At 38.5% G+C, this 14,286-nt stretch overlaps 1 protein-coding gene across 2 annotated transcripts in view; it reads left to right on the forward strand.

The window, feature by feature from the left end:
* LOC116515685 (vascular endothelial growth factor receptor kdr-like) overlaps positions 1-14,286 on the forward strand; it is a 210,198-nt gene that overhangs the window by 82,578 nt on the left and 113,334 nt on the right. For both annotated transcript variants that reach the window (XM_032227845.1, XM_032227846.1), the window contains exon 4: positions 5,080-5,207. In XM_032227845.1, the coding sequence (XP_032083736.1) occupies positions 5,080-5,207 (128 nt within the window). The remainder of the gene's footprint in view (positions 1-5,079; positions 5,208-14,286) is intronic.

A 14,286-nucleotide genomic window follows, 5' to 3' on the forward strand; every position in this document is an offset into this window, starting at 1 on the left:
TTCAGAGTCAGCATATTGCCCTCATTTCACCCACCATGGAAGAACGGAAGGCTGAGTCAACCTTGAGCCTGGTGAGATTTGAACTGCTGAACTGCAGCTAGCAATCAGCTGAAGTAGCCTGCAGTACTGCACTCTAACCACTGTGCCACCTCGGTCCTTAGGATGCATTTGGGTCTCATATGGGGTGTCCATAGAGCAGGGGTGGGCAGTTATGGATCTTTTATGACTTATGGACTTCAAGTCCCAGAATTCCTGAACATGGCTGGCTCAGGAATTCTGGGAGTTGAAGTCCATGGGTCAAAGAACGGCCATAGTTGTCCATCCCTGCCACAGAGTCTGGTTAAAGAAGAAATACCAAGATGTATAACGTCTCCTGCCTTGGTCCAGGGGTTGGACTAGAAGACCTCTAGTCCCTTCCAGCACTATTATTCTAAGAGGAGAGGGTGGTCACAATGGCAAGGTTGCATCTCTGCCTGTTTTATGCATTGGGTGTCTTGGCTTTTTGCCCATCCCCTGCAAGCCCCCTGCATGACACCTTAAATTAAACTTGGCAGAGACAAGAGAGGGGAACAGAGGAGGAAAATAATGTGACAAGCATGATGATGTCATGAGGCAAACTCCATCCCTTTTGTATGTGAATCTTGACATTGCAAGCATCACCTAACAAGTGCAACCGTGCTCATTTCTTCATGCGGATGAAACCGTTAGTTGCCACAGACGCCACCATTTTACCTACTGGGAGTGGTGTGAGTTGTTGCATCACACTCAATCTGAAATGGCCCCCACTGGGATTTCCAGACTTTGGCCAAGATGGCAGAGCCTAATCCCCATAATTATAATTATATAGACTATAATAGTTCCAAAGTGAGAGCTCTATTGTGTGAATTACAAAAATCACAATGGCAGTAAAGAGATACAGGAAACTTGATTGGCTGCCATCTAGCGATCATCTGGAATTTTGCAATCTAAATGCAGTAGGCTTGGGACTTCTGGTGGTTTGGATTATATGACCAATCACAAGCATGGCTAAAATAACCTGCCAGTTGGAGATAGAAAATAGCTAATATGATCTTCCAGAGCACTTTATAAGGTAGTGTCTCACAGGGACAGAGCTAGAAGGTTAGAAAGTGTTTATATTCATAATTAAATATATATACTCATATTTACATATCAGCCAGTAGTGCTGCAGCTGCCAAAAAAGCCAATACAATCCTTGGTTGCATAAATAGAGCGATAGAATCAGGATCACCAGAAGTGATACTACTGCTTTATAATGCCTTAGTAAGATCACACCTGGAATACTGCATCCAGTTTTGGTTATAAAAAAGATGTTGAGACTTTGGAAAGAATGCAGAGAAAACTGACAAAGATGGTGAAACATAAGAACAGTTGCAGGAATTGGTCATGCCTAGTCCAGTGAAAAGAAGAACTAGGGGAGACATGATAGCAATCTTCCAATATCTAGGGGGTTGCTACAAAGAAAAGGGGGTCAACCTATTCTCCAAAGCACCAGAAGGCAAGAGAAAAAATAATGGATGGAAACTAATCAAGGAGCAATCCAACTTAGTATTAAGGAGAAATTTCCTGACAGTGGAACAATTAATCAATGGAACAACTTGCCTCCAGAAGTTGTGAATGCTCCAACACTGGAAGTTTTTAAGATGTTGGATAACCATTTGTCTGGGGTGGTGTAAGGTTTCCTGCCTAAGCAGGAGGTTGGACTAGAAGATCTCCAAGGTCCCTTCCAAATCTCTTATTCTGTGTTCTGCATTCTACTCTGTTTGGAATCCATCAAAATCTTTTCAAAAGATTGCAGCTCAGCAGTTTGAGTAGCTAACTAAACCGAACTCTAGATTCAGAAGCAAGACATTTCAGTTTTGTGACTCATTATATGGATTCTATAAAGGAGTTGATAAACTTCCCATAGGTGGGGAAAGGGTATGAGAGAGTTATTCTGAAGAAACACAATAAACCAGATTATTTGCTTTTCTACGTTTTGGTTTATGTAGTATCCTGATAAATGTAGGCCATTCATCACCCACCTCCATTACTGGGAGAAATCAGCATCAGACGGTTCCTTCAGAGCTGAAAATGCCAGGAAACCATTAAGCAGCCTCTCCTTATCTCTCCTCCTACTTCCACTCAGATATCCTGCCCTGTTCTACCTCCAGCTCAAAACAATGACTTAAGACTCGGTTAATTTAAAGAACTGGCTGCATCTGTAAAAATCAGTCTGAGCCTTCAACCTTGCAACAATGTGGAGCCCTTCCTGTTAATCTCTCTAAAGGTTGAGGGCACAAAAACAATGTGAGACCTTATTTCTCTGAAAACTCTCCAGGGTGCCCACAAAGGAAAGCAAATTATTCCACATGCATCACAACATCAGGAAGGAAGGCAATGGTGAAAACGGCATTGTTTATTCAACTTTCAGCTTTCTTTCAAGCAGGTCTCCATAGTGTTTCTCCTCTATTACCTCCTCTCTTCCCTTCCCTTTTCCCTTTTCTCTTTCCTGCTCATTATATACACCCATGAATTCAATGAAAAGGCTTCATCTTTTTTCAGTAACAGCTGCCTTTTGGTCTCCTGCTTTCTCTTCCCTCACCCCATTTCCCCTGGCCTGAACCTAAAAGTGAGCAGACCACTTGTAGAGTTCCATTAGCAAAAGAAGAACAGGAGTTGGATGTTGTGAAGTCACCTTAACTGCGCCCTCGAGTGGTGAGAAGGGGAATTTTTGTGATGGTGGATCAGCCTCAAATGATTTCCCCCCATCACTTTGCTGAACATGTAATTCTCACAGAACTTCTTTGCTGTCTGTCTTCCATCTTCAAGGACTAACTTGAAAAGTACAACCTATAGCAAAATCATTATTGCTGCATGCTACTTATAAGGTGCCTCATATGGGAAGACCAAACCAAATGCCTTAGGCATTTAAAGATGAATGGAATCTTACAGAATCTCCCATCCAGCATGGGGTGGACTTCACTCCCAGAATCCTCTAACCAGCATGTGTGGATGTCAAGCATTCCCCAGCACACCTGGCTGACAAATTCTGGGAGTTGAAATCCACTCATCTTAAAATGGCTAAATTGAGAAACACTGGCCTAGAATAATTGACATTCATCAAAAATCTTTTCCAACCCATAATAATGGATTATCTTGCTAGGCAGAAAGCCAAACTGAAGAATAGTACAATCCAGGCACAAACTGCCTTTTATTTATTTATTTAGCTCTGCAAACCTTTTTGACTGCATCACGAATTTCATTAGTGCCATTGCCAAAAATTGCTGGCATTCTCCATTTTAAAGGAGGGTGACACTCAGATACAGTGTAAGCCATTAAATAGGCTAAACCCAGTTTTAAAAACAAGGAGTAAGAAAGATCACCCAGGTTCTAATAATGAGGTATCCTTGTGAGTCCACCCACTGTAATTCCCACTCCTCACTCATGAGTAACGCAATTCTTTGTGACCAAAACAACAACAATAACATGTATTTCTCCAGTTTGACTGCATTGGCTGTGGCTAATGAGAATTGATGCCCACATATCTGGATGGCACAAGTTGAGGGAAGCTGGGATGGAATGTAGTTTCTAATTAAGGAGAATATTTAGGAAGAGCCATCTTGTTCTACCACCTCTTACTGTATTATACTATATATAGCACAGTATCAACAATAGAATCCTTCAGGTTTCTGGGTTCTATAATCTCCTAAGAGTTGAAATGGGTGCTTAACATTAGAGCCATCATTAAAAAGGCACAACAAAAAAATGTTTTGCCAACTCATGAAGCTCAGATTGCCCAAGGAGCTGTTGATACAGTTCTACATAGGAGAAATGTCTGTCATTTGTACATCTATAACTGTCTGGTTTGAATCAGCAACCAATCAGGATGGGTACAGACTTCAATGGATAATTAGGACTGCAGAAAAAACAGTTGCAACCAGCCTGTCTTCCATGGAGGACCTGGATACTGCACGAATCAAAAAGAGGGCTGTGAAAATATCTACAGACCCTTCACATCCTGGACATAAACTGTTTCAACTCCTCCCCTTGAGACATCACTGTAGGTGTTGCGTGCCAAAACAATTAGACAAGGGACAGTATCTCCCCCCCCCCATCACTTTGCTGAACATTTAATTCCCACAGAACTTATGCCTAAGGATATTTACTCATTTAGTAGGACTGTATTGCTATTATCCTTCTCATCTTCTCTACTATCCCCTCTTATTAGTATCATTATTATACTCTGTTACTTTAAATGTACATTGAGAGCTTCTGCATCAGACACAAATTCCTTGTGTGTCTAATCACCCTTGGCCAAATAAAGTATTCTATTCCATTTGTAGCTCAAGGTGGAAATGTGGGGTCCTTATTGCTTTCTGAGCTTGGTTGCTTCCTTTCAGACAAACTAGGGAATATCATCTGATGATGTTACCTAGTTTGGGTAATAAAATGTCTGCAAGAAAACAACCAAAGCTCAGAGAACATCAAGAACCCCTCAATGTAGTTTCTGCCCTAACAGACAAAACTGTAGAGTTGTATCAGGGAACTGTCCAGCAATGTAGATGCTGAAAGCATGATTGTGTCTTTGCAATAACTCCTATGTGAAAAACAAGTCGTTGTCTTGTGCTGATTTTCTGATTCCATCACTGCTATTTTTTTCTTGGGCATTGAGAAAAAGTTCCAGATGCCTGCAAAGACAGGGTCATTGTGTCCTTCTCTTCTCCAAGAGAAATTGGAAATAAGCAAGGAAAGTAACATTCCTTGAAGACCTGAGTTGTAAGTTCAGTTGGTTGCATTGATCAATTTCCTAGCATAAGATATCTCCACAGTTTCAGATGCTATTTCAGCTGAGAAAGGTGTCCTATTTGAGTTGAGAAAGAGAGTCTGGCTTTGCCAATGTTTTCTCCCCAAAAGGATTAACTAAGCTTCAACAGTTGATCTAAGTCAGAATCATAATCTGTTAATCTACTCTACTTTTGGTGTAAAAATTAAGGATGAATGGCAGGTAATTTATATCAAGCAACCCAATAGGCTTGCTTCTCTGCATACTTGTGATGTTCCATTTTTGTGTCTCTGCAGATCAGTCAGAGCCTTTTGTGCAACCCCACCCAAAACATCCAGACCTCATCCATGTGCACAACAATACGGATGTGATCAATGTCCCATGTCGTGTCACCTCACCAGAGATCAAACCGGAGCTGCTGCTGGTGAGCATTACATGGTTTTAGTTTATTTCTGAATCTTCTCACAACCTTCATCAAACGGGTTGGCTTTCAAGGGTAATTATTGATAAATAGACAAATGAGGATTAATTTGCTCAGTAATGGGCCACTTTTAGCCATAGATTTTCAAACTAGCAAATTTAAACTCTGGTTCAGACAATTTTGGAAAAGAAACTTATTCTCTTTAAAGTGTCCATGCCTTCTATATGAGAATCAGGCATTTTAAGCATGATGGCAAAAGGAAGATTATATATTTTGGGCATCGATTGAAGTGTTTCTGAGATAAGTGCAATTCCTATTTGTTTTTTATTCTGGACTTTTAGCCTGGAAAAACATTTGCTGAAATTTATTCCAGAAAGGATCCATCTCAGAAAGGATCCATTATTTTCAACCAGAATCCTGTTTGAAGCAAAACCCTAAATTTCTCCAAATTAGGATTTCAAGATGGCTTTGGTTAATTTTCTGGGTGCTCTTGAAAAGCAGCAGGTAGCATATGACTGTTCCCTGAGCTGGGCTTGCTGAAAGACAGGAGGAGAAGCAGAACTGTTTTATGACAAGATAATGCAGGGCACCAGCCCTAAGAAGAGGGAGTTTTAATATTATGCCGCATGGAACATTTTCCTCTCTTTTTTCCTGTTGCTGCTCACTTAATAGAACTTGCTTTCAATTTTTCTTTTAAAGAAGGGTAGAATTGGGCTGACGTTCTTGAGAGTGGAAAATAATATTATTTCAGTTCTTTGTTATAAAGCAATTAAGTTATGCCTATGAAATGGATCGACTATAGATGTCTTGGTGGAATACCACTTAAGTATGAGCCAGCCGTGTGCTGCAACTGCCAAAAAAGCCAAAGTGGTCCCAGACTGTATGACCAGAGGGGTAGCATCAAGATCAAAGGAAGTGATACCACAGGAAGTGATACAGTGAGGCCACACTTGGAATATTGCATTCAGTTCTGATCAACACAATATACAAAAGATGCTGAGAATTTTTTAGGAAGCATGCAGAGAAGAGTGACAGAGATGATAAGAGGAAGCTAGACTTCTTATCATGTCTTATACAATGAACAGTTAAGGGAACTAGGTATGTGTAGCCTATTGAAGGGAAGGATTAGCAGTCTTCCAGTACTTGAGTGGCACGTCATAAAGAAGTGGGAGTTGATTTGTCCTTCAAAGCATCTGAGAGCAGGACAAGAAGCAATGAGTGAAAGCTCATCAGAGGGAGAAAGAACCTGGAACTAAGGTGGGAAATTCCTGATAGTGAGAACCATTAATCAATGAAACAGTTTGCTTCCTTGCTCAATCAGTGGAGGATTTTAAGAAAAGATTGGACAACCATTTGTCTGGGGTAGTATAAGGACTCCTGCCTTGGGAAGACTTAGAAGACCTCTAAGGTTCCTTCTAACCCTATGATTCTAAGGACTGCAGGTGAGTGTCCTGCCTTTTGTTGCACTCTCTTCTCTTAGTGGCCTACAGTTTCCCTGGCTTCCCCCTCTTTCCTCCAATCCCAAGAGAAGATCTCATGAGGCTTTCTCAGATTAGATGCACAGGCAGCCTGGGAAGTTTCAAAGTAATGCAGATATAGATACATAACAAAAACACTAGCACTTTCTTTGCCTCCAGCAGCGAAATAGCTTTAGGAAGACCCCATAAAGTTTGTCCTACCATAGCTGAGTTTTCTGTCATGTAGATTTAACTTACAGTCACTCTTTCTCTGGAGTAAAGAAATAAGTGGGATACCACTGTACTTCAAAGAGTCCACTTATGTGTATTAAGTTGCTTCATACTCTTCTCATGAAGCAATTTTTTTTCCCCAGAAGTCACCTGGGCTTCTTAGAAGCTGTTTTTGATATAGAATGATCTTCAGCCAATCTCAAAGTCTTGGAGTTGTTGTGGGGTGGTATTTGATGCTCTAGTCTAGTAGAACTAAATAGGCAATGGGAGCTGGTAGTGTTTGACGGATAAAAGTAGAGGCATCTTATTCATAACATTTGGTATCTGCCAAAGTAATAAAAATTGCCAAGAATGAGAAACTGTTTTAGATGTAATGTTCAGGTGAAACAGTACTTTCTTATGAAGAGAACAATTTCCCTTCATAAAGTACTCAGTCCAAAACACACACACACACACACACACACTTTCATAATTTTGAAATTAAACCCATTCTTGACTTTTTTCTTCTCTCTCCTCCTTGGCTGGTGTAGCAAGAGCTTCGGCTTCTTGTAAGTGTTGGCTTAACATCTCTGTTGACTTTTGTTGAAATATATGAAGAATTAATAGCAGCCTCTCTGAAAGTGGCTGATAACATCTCCTTGAGGAAGGGGCAATCAGTTCAGATGCATGGTTTCTGATCTTTCCCATCTCTGGAGCTGAGTCAAACCTTTTCCATGTGTTACTCAGTCTTGACCTGGGGCTTCGTCCTAGATATTTCCATTTTAGGCTGCTGGGGCATCTGGCCAAAAGACTTCGTTCCTCCTCCTTTGAAAGAGACAGAAGGGGTGGCTGACATTCAGACCCCAAAAGGAAGGTGTCTGCTCAGTGAGAGACATCTCCAGAAGAGCGGATGAGGCTTTCTGTAGAGGTGTGTTTACCTTGGGTGCCCAACTTTCTGTTCCCATTTAAGGAAAGCTGGCTTGTTATTTTGGCCTTGTCTGGAAATACTATGCGTGGAGCCGGGTTGGCGGCTTCCTTTACTCACAGGAAACTGAAGTGGGGGAGGGCAGGAAGGAAGGAGCCCAACGATTGGACAAATTTAGAACATCCTCCTCCAAATTTAATAACTGCTCAGAGATAAAACGGCAGGAAGAGAGAGAGGAAAAATAGCACCAGGGTCTTTTGAAGGTTGGGGTAAAATCAGCTGTGGCTCCTCTTCTCCTTTCATAACAACTTTTGAATATTGTACAAGCAACTTCATTTAATATGTGGAATATGGGGGCCTAGATCTATATCTATCATATCTATGTGCAATATTTCTTCACATATATATTTTAAATCTACTCATCAGGGGATACTCAAATGCAGAGTTGTAATATTCAGCACCATTCTCTTTCACAATTTCTGAAACAACAGAGTTTGCCCCTTGTAAATTACAATTTTGATGTTTCCATTATACTTTAAAATGACTGCACTCTATCCTCCTTAGATATTTGTGGGAAATTGGATGGGTTGCTGATGCTAGAAAGAAGCTCATTCTTTGTGTCTGCTGATTCTGATTAGTTCTAGAGCTGAACTTGAAATTCAGGCATTTGAATATACACACAATATGTACATAATATCTATGTAAAAGTAATGTAGAATAAAACCATGTGGGCTATCCCTCCCGATGGGGCTTGAGAAAACCTCAGAAAGGAAATTAAAACTGCTGAGAATCACCTATGTTTACCCTAAACTGCCATGACATTTTGCCAATAATGTTATTAATGTAGAAAAGGGATGTATTGGCGCAGCGTTATCCATGTGGAGACAGTCAAAAAAATCAAGGAGTCTCACAATACCAAAGCCCCTCCCCAACTTTTACATGGGCTGCATACAGAAAGGGATGGAGCTTCAATCATGCGATCATGGATATTTTTTTTTCATTTTCAAAAATGTGTTCTGGTTTAATGCTGCCAACTACAGCCAACTTTGGGATACCTAACTAATCTTTTTTAGTATGATCCACTGAATGTTCTTTTTGATTGCAAATTAGGAATAATCTCCATCCTAAAATGGAGATGAGGCCAATTAAACTTTCCCTCTTTGCATTTTACAATTCAGTACATAAATGAAATTACCGTCTAAAAGCAGTAGAAATATTTTTATTGCAAAAGAAGAATTTTTAGGGGAGAAAGACAGACAAATATTAGTGATAGAGAGCTAAATACTACATAACTAGATAGCTGGTTGACGAGAGGGAGGGGGGTAGTTGGTAGAGGGGAGAGAGAGAGAGAGACGTTCCAATAACCAAGACAGACATGCTGTTTCTTCTAAAGTTTCCTTTCCTCACCTATAGATAGAAATACCTAGAAGACAAATAGGTTTCTATTTCAACTTGGGTAAAAGGCAAGCGACCACCACCTTGTCCCCACCCTCTACAGGAGGAAGAAATAGGAGTTCTTCCCTTATTCTACACCACATTCCCTTGAAATATAGCACTATTGTTTTTTTTTAATTGAATTTGTTTTTAAAAAAACCTTTTACAAATGTTTACTTCCCTCCCCCTCCCCTCCCCACCCAAACCCCACCCCTCCCAACCTTCCCTCCCCCGACTTCCCAGAACCAATACAGGGTATAAATCTTTAACAAAAATAATCTAAAGTAAACTTAAAAGTAAAAAATTAATATCTATCATTTGAGCTTTAACTCCTCTTTCCTAGGCTAACTCTAAACAGATTATGTCGTTCCTTGTTGCCTCAGTCATAAACTATCTGGAATTTCTTAGTCCCATATTTATTTTGAGTATAGTCAATCCATCTTCTCCACTCCAATTTATATCTCTCATTGGAATGGTCCTTGAGATATGCTGATATTTTAGCCATCTCTGCTAAGTTTGTTACTTTTAATGTCCATTCTTGGATAGTAGGCAAATCTTCCTTCTTCCAGTATTGCGCCAACAACAGTCTTGCTGCAGTTATTAAATGCAAAATCAAGTTAGTCTCTGTAACGATACAATCAGTAATTATACTTAACAAAAATAACTGAGGGGTAAACTTTATCCTTTTTTAAAGAACATTTTGCATAATCCACCATATTTTTATCCAAAATGCTTTAACCTTTTTACAAATCCACCATATATGATAGTATGTGGCATCAGCACAATCACAACTCCAGCATTTAAGTTGTAAATTCGGATACATAGAGGCCAGTTTTTTAGGATCTAAATGCCATCTATAAAACATCTTATAAAAGTTTTCTCTCAAATTTTGAGCTTGAGTAAATTTTACATTTCTTACCCAAATCTTTCCCCATGTATCCAACATTATTGGTTCTTCAAAATTTTGTGCCCATTTTATCATACAGTCTTTAACTAATTCTGTTTCCAAATCCATTTCTATTAATACATTACATAGTCTCTTTATATGCATTGGACTCTGATCTCTAATTTGTTTTAATAAATTATCCTTGTCTTGCATAAAACCAATTTTTTGATCTTTTTTCCATCTGGCCTGTAACTGCCCATACTGAAACCATGTTTGAATTGCCTTTTTCTCTTTTAGTACATTCAAGGGTTTTAATTGTAGTACACCTCTTTCTAAGGTAAGAAGCTGTCTTTATGTAATTACATTTTGTTTTTGTACTATATTTATGTTTTCTATTGCGTGTCTAGGAATTGCCCACATGGGTATCTTATCATTTAGTTTATATTGATATTTTTTCCAGACCCGCAGTAAAGCATTCCTTAAAATATGACTTTTAAAGTTCTTATCTACCTTTTTGTCATATAGCAAATAAGCATGTCAACCATATACCAAATCATGCCCTTCGATATTAAGTATTCTATCATCTGTTAAATTAATCCAATCACTAATTAGCGATAAAACTACTGCCTCATAATATAGTTTTAAATTTGGTAATTTCAAACCTCCTCTCTCACGCACATCTTGCATTATTTTTAGCTTAATTCTCGGCTTTTTCCCCTCCCATACAAATTTATTAATGCCCTTCTACCATTCTAGCAAATTTGCATCTTTTTTAAAGTATTGGAATCATTTGAAAAAGAAATAAAAATTTAGGTAAAACATTCATTTTCACTGCTGCTATTCTTCCCATCAAAGATAATTGTAATTTTTCCCAGTTTTTCATCTCTGTCTGTATGCTGCGCCATAGTGGCTCATAATTATACTTATATAGTTTCCCATTTGAGGTTGAAATGTAGACTCCTAAATATTTAACCTTTTTAACTATTTCACACCCTGTCATTCCTTCTAATTCTTCCCTTTGTTTAGTGTTCATATTTTTAACTAGCATCTTTGTTTTCCCTAAATTTATTTTAAATCCGGACACTTGGCCATATTGATTAACCATATTCATTAAAACCTTACTAGATTCCTGTGGTTGGGTTAATATTATAACCAAATCATCCGCGAAAGCGCGTACTCTATATTCTTGATGCCTAATCTTGATTCCCTGTAAATCATCTGATCCCCGTATTTTGTTCAACAATAATTCCAGAGTTATAATAAACAGTAATGGGGATAGAGGACAACCCTGCCTTGTACCTTTCTCAATTTTAAATGGATCTGTTAAGCTTCCATTGACTATGATTTGAGCTGTTTGTTCCTGATATATTGCTTTAATTGATTGTAAAAAATGCTCTATTTGCATTTTTTGCATTATTTTCAATAAAAATTGCCAATTCACTCGATCAAAGGCTTTCTCGGCATCTAGAAATATAAGCGCAGCAGGGATTTGGTTATTCTTTCCCAAATATTCCAGTATATTAACAATTTGTCTTACATTACTTCTCATTTGTCTCCCTTGTTTAAAACCTGTTTGATCATTATGAATCAATTGCTGAATAACCAACATTAACCTATTTGCTAGTATTTTAGTAAAATTTTTATCTATATTGAGTAATGATATAGGTCTGTAATTTTTTGGTTGACTAAGATCTTGATCCTCTTTTGGTATCAGGGATATAAAGGCTGTCTTCCAAGATGGGGGTACCTTCCCTTTCCATTTGGATCTTATTAAATAGTTCCTTAAGAGGTTCTACCATTTCTAATTGTAAATTTTTGTAATAAGCCGATGTCAGGCCATCTGTACCCAGTGCTTTCCCTACCTTTAGCTGTTTAATTACCTGGAGAATTTCCCCCGAAGTTATTGGTTTATTCAATTTCCCCTCTGCTTGTCTTTAACTATGGGTATCTATCTATATCTAAACCTTGTATTTTGTCATTCATGTACAATCCTGTGAAAAATTCACGAAAAACCTTTTGAATCTCATCCTGTTGATACACTTCCTTCCCTTTATAATGTAATTTCGATATATTGCGAGATTTCTGTTTCTTCCTAATCAGATATGCTAGCCATCTACTAGATTTATTTGCGTTACAAAAAGTGTTATGTTTTGCGTATAACAAATTAGTGGCCACATGGTCTGACATCAGCATATTAAATTGCTCTCTTAATAAAGTAATTGCTTCTTTAATCTTCTCATCTCCTGGTTTTAGTATTAACTCTTGTTCTCTCTTCCTGATTTCTTCCTCTAGTTCGATTCTTTTTTCCCCCTGTTTACGTCTATGTAACCTATTTAAATTTATTAGAACTCCTTGCATATATGCTTTACTTGCATCCCAAACCATTTCCATAGATGTACCCTTCTTCATATTAAAAACAAAATATTCTCTTAACAATTTTTTACATTCATTAATCTCATAATCTCATATCTAAATAAGTTTTCATTCAATCTTCAAGTCCTTCTTGCTTGCGCCCCAAATTCCAACTCCATCCAAACCGGATTATGATCTGATAAAGCTCTGGAACATATCTTCGTCTTCTTTACCCTAGAAAGCAAATCATTGGTTGTTAGTATAAAGTCAATCCTAGAAAACGATTGATGTCTATCGGAAAAAAATGTAAAGTCATGTTCTTCTAGGTTCCTTTCTCGCCAGATGTCTCTCAGCTCGAAATCATCCATCATATCAAAAAAGGGCTTGGGTAAATTTCGCTCGCATTTGGATATTTTGCCGGAGGCCCTTCTTGTCTTTCTTGGTATCCACAACACCATTCCAGTCACCCAATAATATGCAAGATCTATAGTCCCAATGTACTAACTTAGTATGGAGCGTTTTATAAAATTTATCTTGTTGTTGATTGGAAGCATATATTCCCATTAGAAGTATTTTTTCCCTTCTAATACCAGTTCTATTGCAATATATCTTCCTTGAGAGTCTGCTTCAATTAATTCGGCTTTCATGTCCTTTCTTAAGTAAATAACTATACCATTTTTCTTCTCAGGAGCAGAAGCTACAAAGTGTTGTCCAAGTCTTGTGTTAATCAAATATTTCTGATCAGTTGATCTAATATGAGTCTCTTGCAAGCAAATTATATCATTCTTAAATTGTTTCAGATAATGATTTATTTTCTTCCTTTTCTGTGGGGAGTTTAAACCGTTGACGTTCCAGGTTAAGAACTTAGTTGTCATCTTTAGCTCCCTGAAGCTTTTTAAGAGCCATCTGGAAATCCTGTAATTTGGCTTTCAGCTTGGCTCCACCCACTGCTTTTGAGCTATAACCTGTGAATTCTTGGATGGTAGCATGTGTTTGTTGTGAAGCTTGTTGCTTTTTTAACTCTTGTTCCATTCGCCTGGTAATCACGTGGGTTTGTCTTTGCTCCTTCGCCCCTTCTAGTTCTGAGAGAGGAAGTTGGTCCAGCCTTGGTGGTCCTTGAGTAACTTGCTGTCTATCCTGTCCTTCTTGTTCTCTTTCTCTAGGTCCAGGAAGGGGGGATGTCCAGCCTTCAGTATATTATTGTAAAAATCTCGAGCCTTCCATACTGAGTTGAGACTATATCTTTGCCCCTGGTAGGTAACTGCAAGTTCGGCTGCGGCCTCCCATCTGAACTGTAGCTGATGATTTTTGAGCTCATCGTCTAAGAAGGCATAGTCTTTCCTCGATCTCAACATTTTAGATGGTATTTCCTTCAAAACAGTCACCTCCTGACCCCCAATTTGAAGCTTAGTTTTGTAAGACTCTTGCAATATCAAATTCCTCATATCTCTCGTAGCAAAGTACACCACAATATCTCTTGGGAGTTGCTTTTGTCTGGCGAGCCAGGAATTAACATGATATATCTTGTCAATTTGCCAGTCAAAATTCCCTCCTGACCTTCCCATCAATTGATCAAAGGCTTCTGAGAAAATCTGCTTCAGGTTTTCTTGATTTTTCTCATTGAGGCCTCTTATCCTTAAGGCAAATTCCATCTGTCTATACTGCAACATTATAATTTCATTTTCTGCATCACCAACCTTTTGTTGAACCACATCCATTTTCGTTACCAAATTAATATTAGAATCATTAAGATCTTCCAATCTATCTTCAATTCCACAGACATAACCAGATAGGCAATTAAAAGCCTCAAGAATATCG

This window comes from Thamnophis elegans, chromosome 12 (genome assembly GCF_009769535.1).
Source record: "Thamnophis elegans isolate rThaEle1 chromosome 12, rThaEle1.pri, whole genome shotgun sequence".
NCBI classification, from domain to species: domain Eukaryota; kingdom Metazoa; phylum Chordata; class Lepidosauria; order Squamata; family Colubridae; genus Thamnophis; species Thamnophis elegans.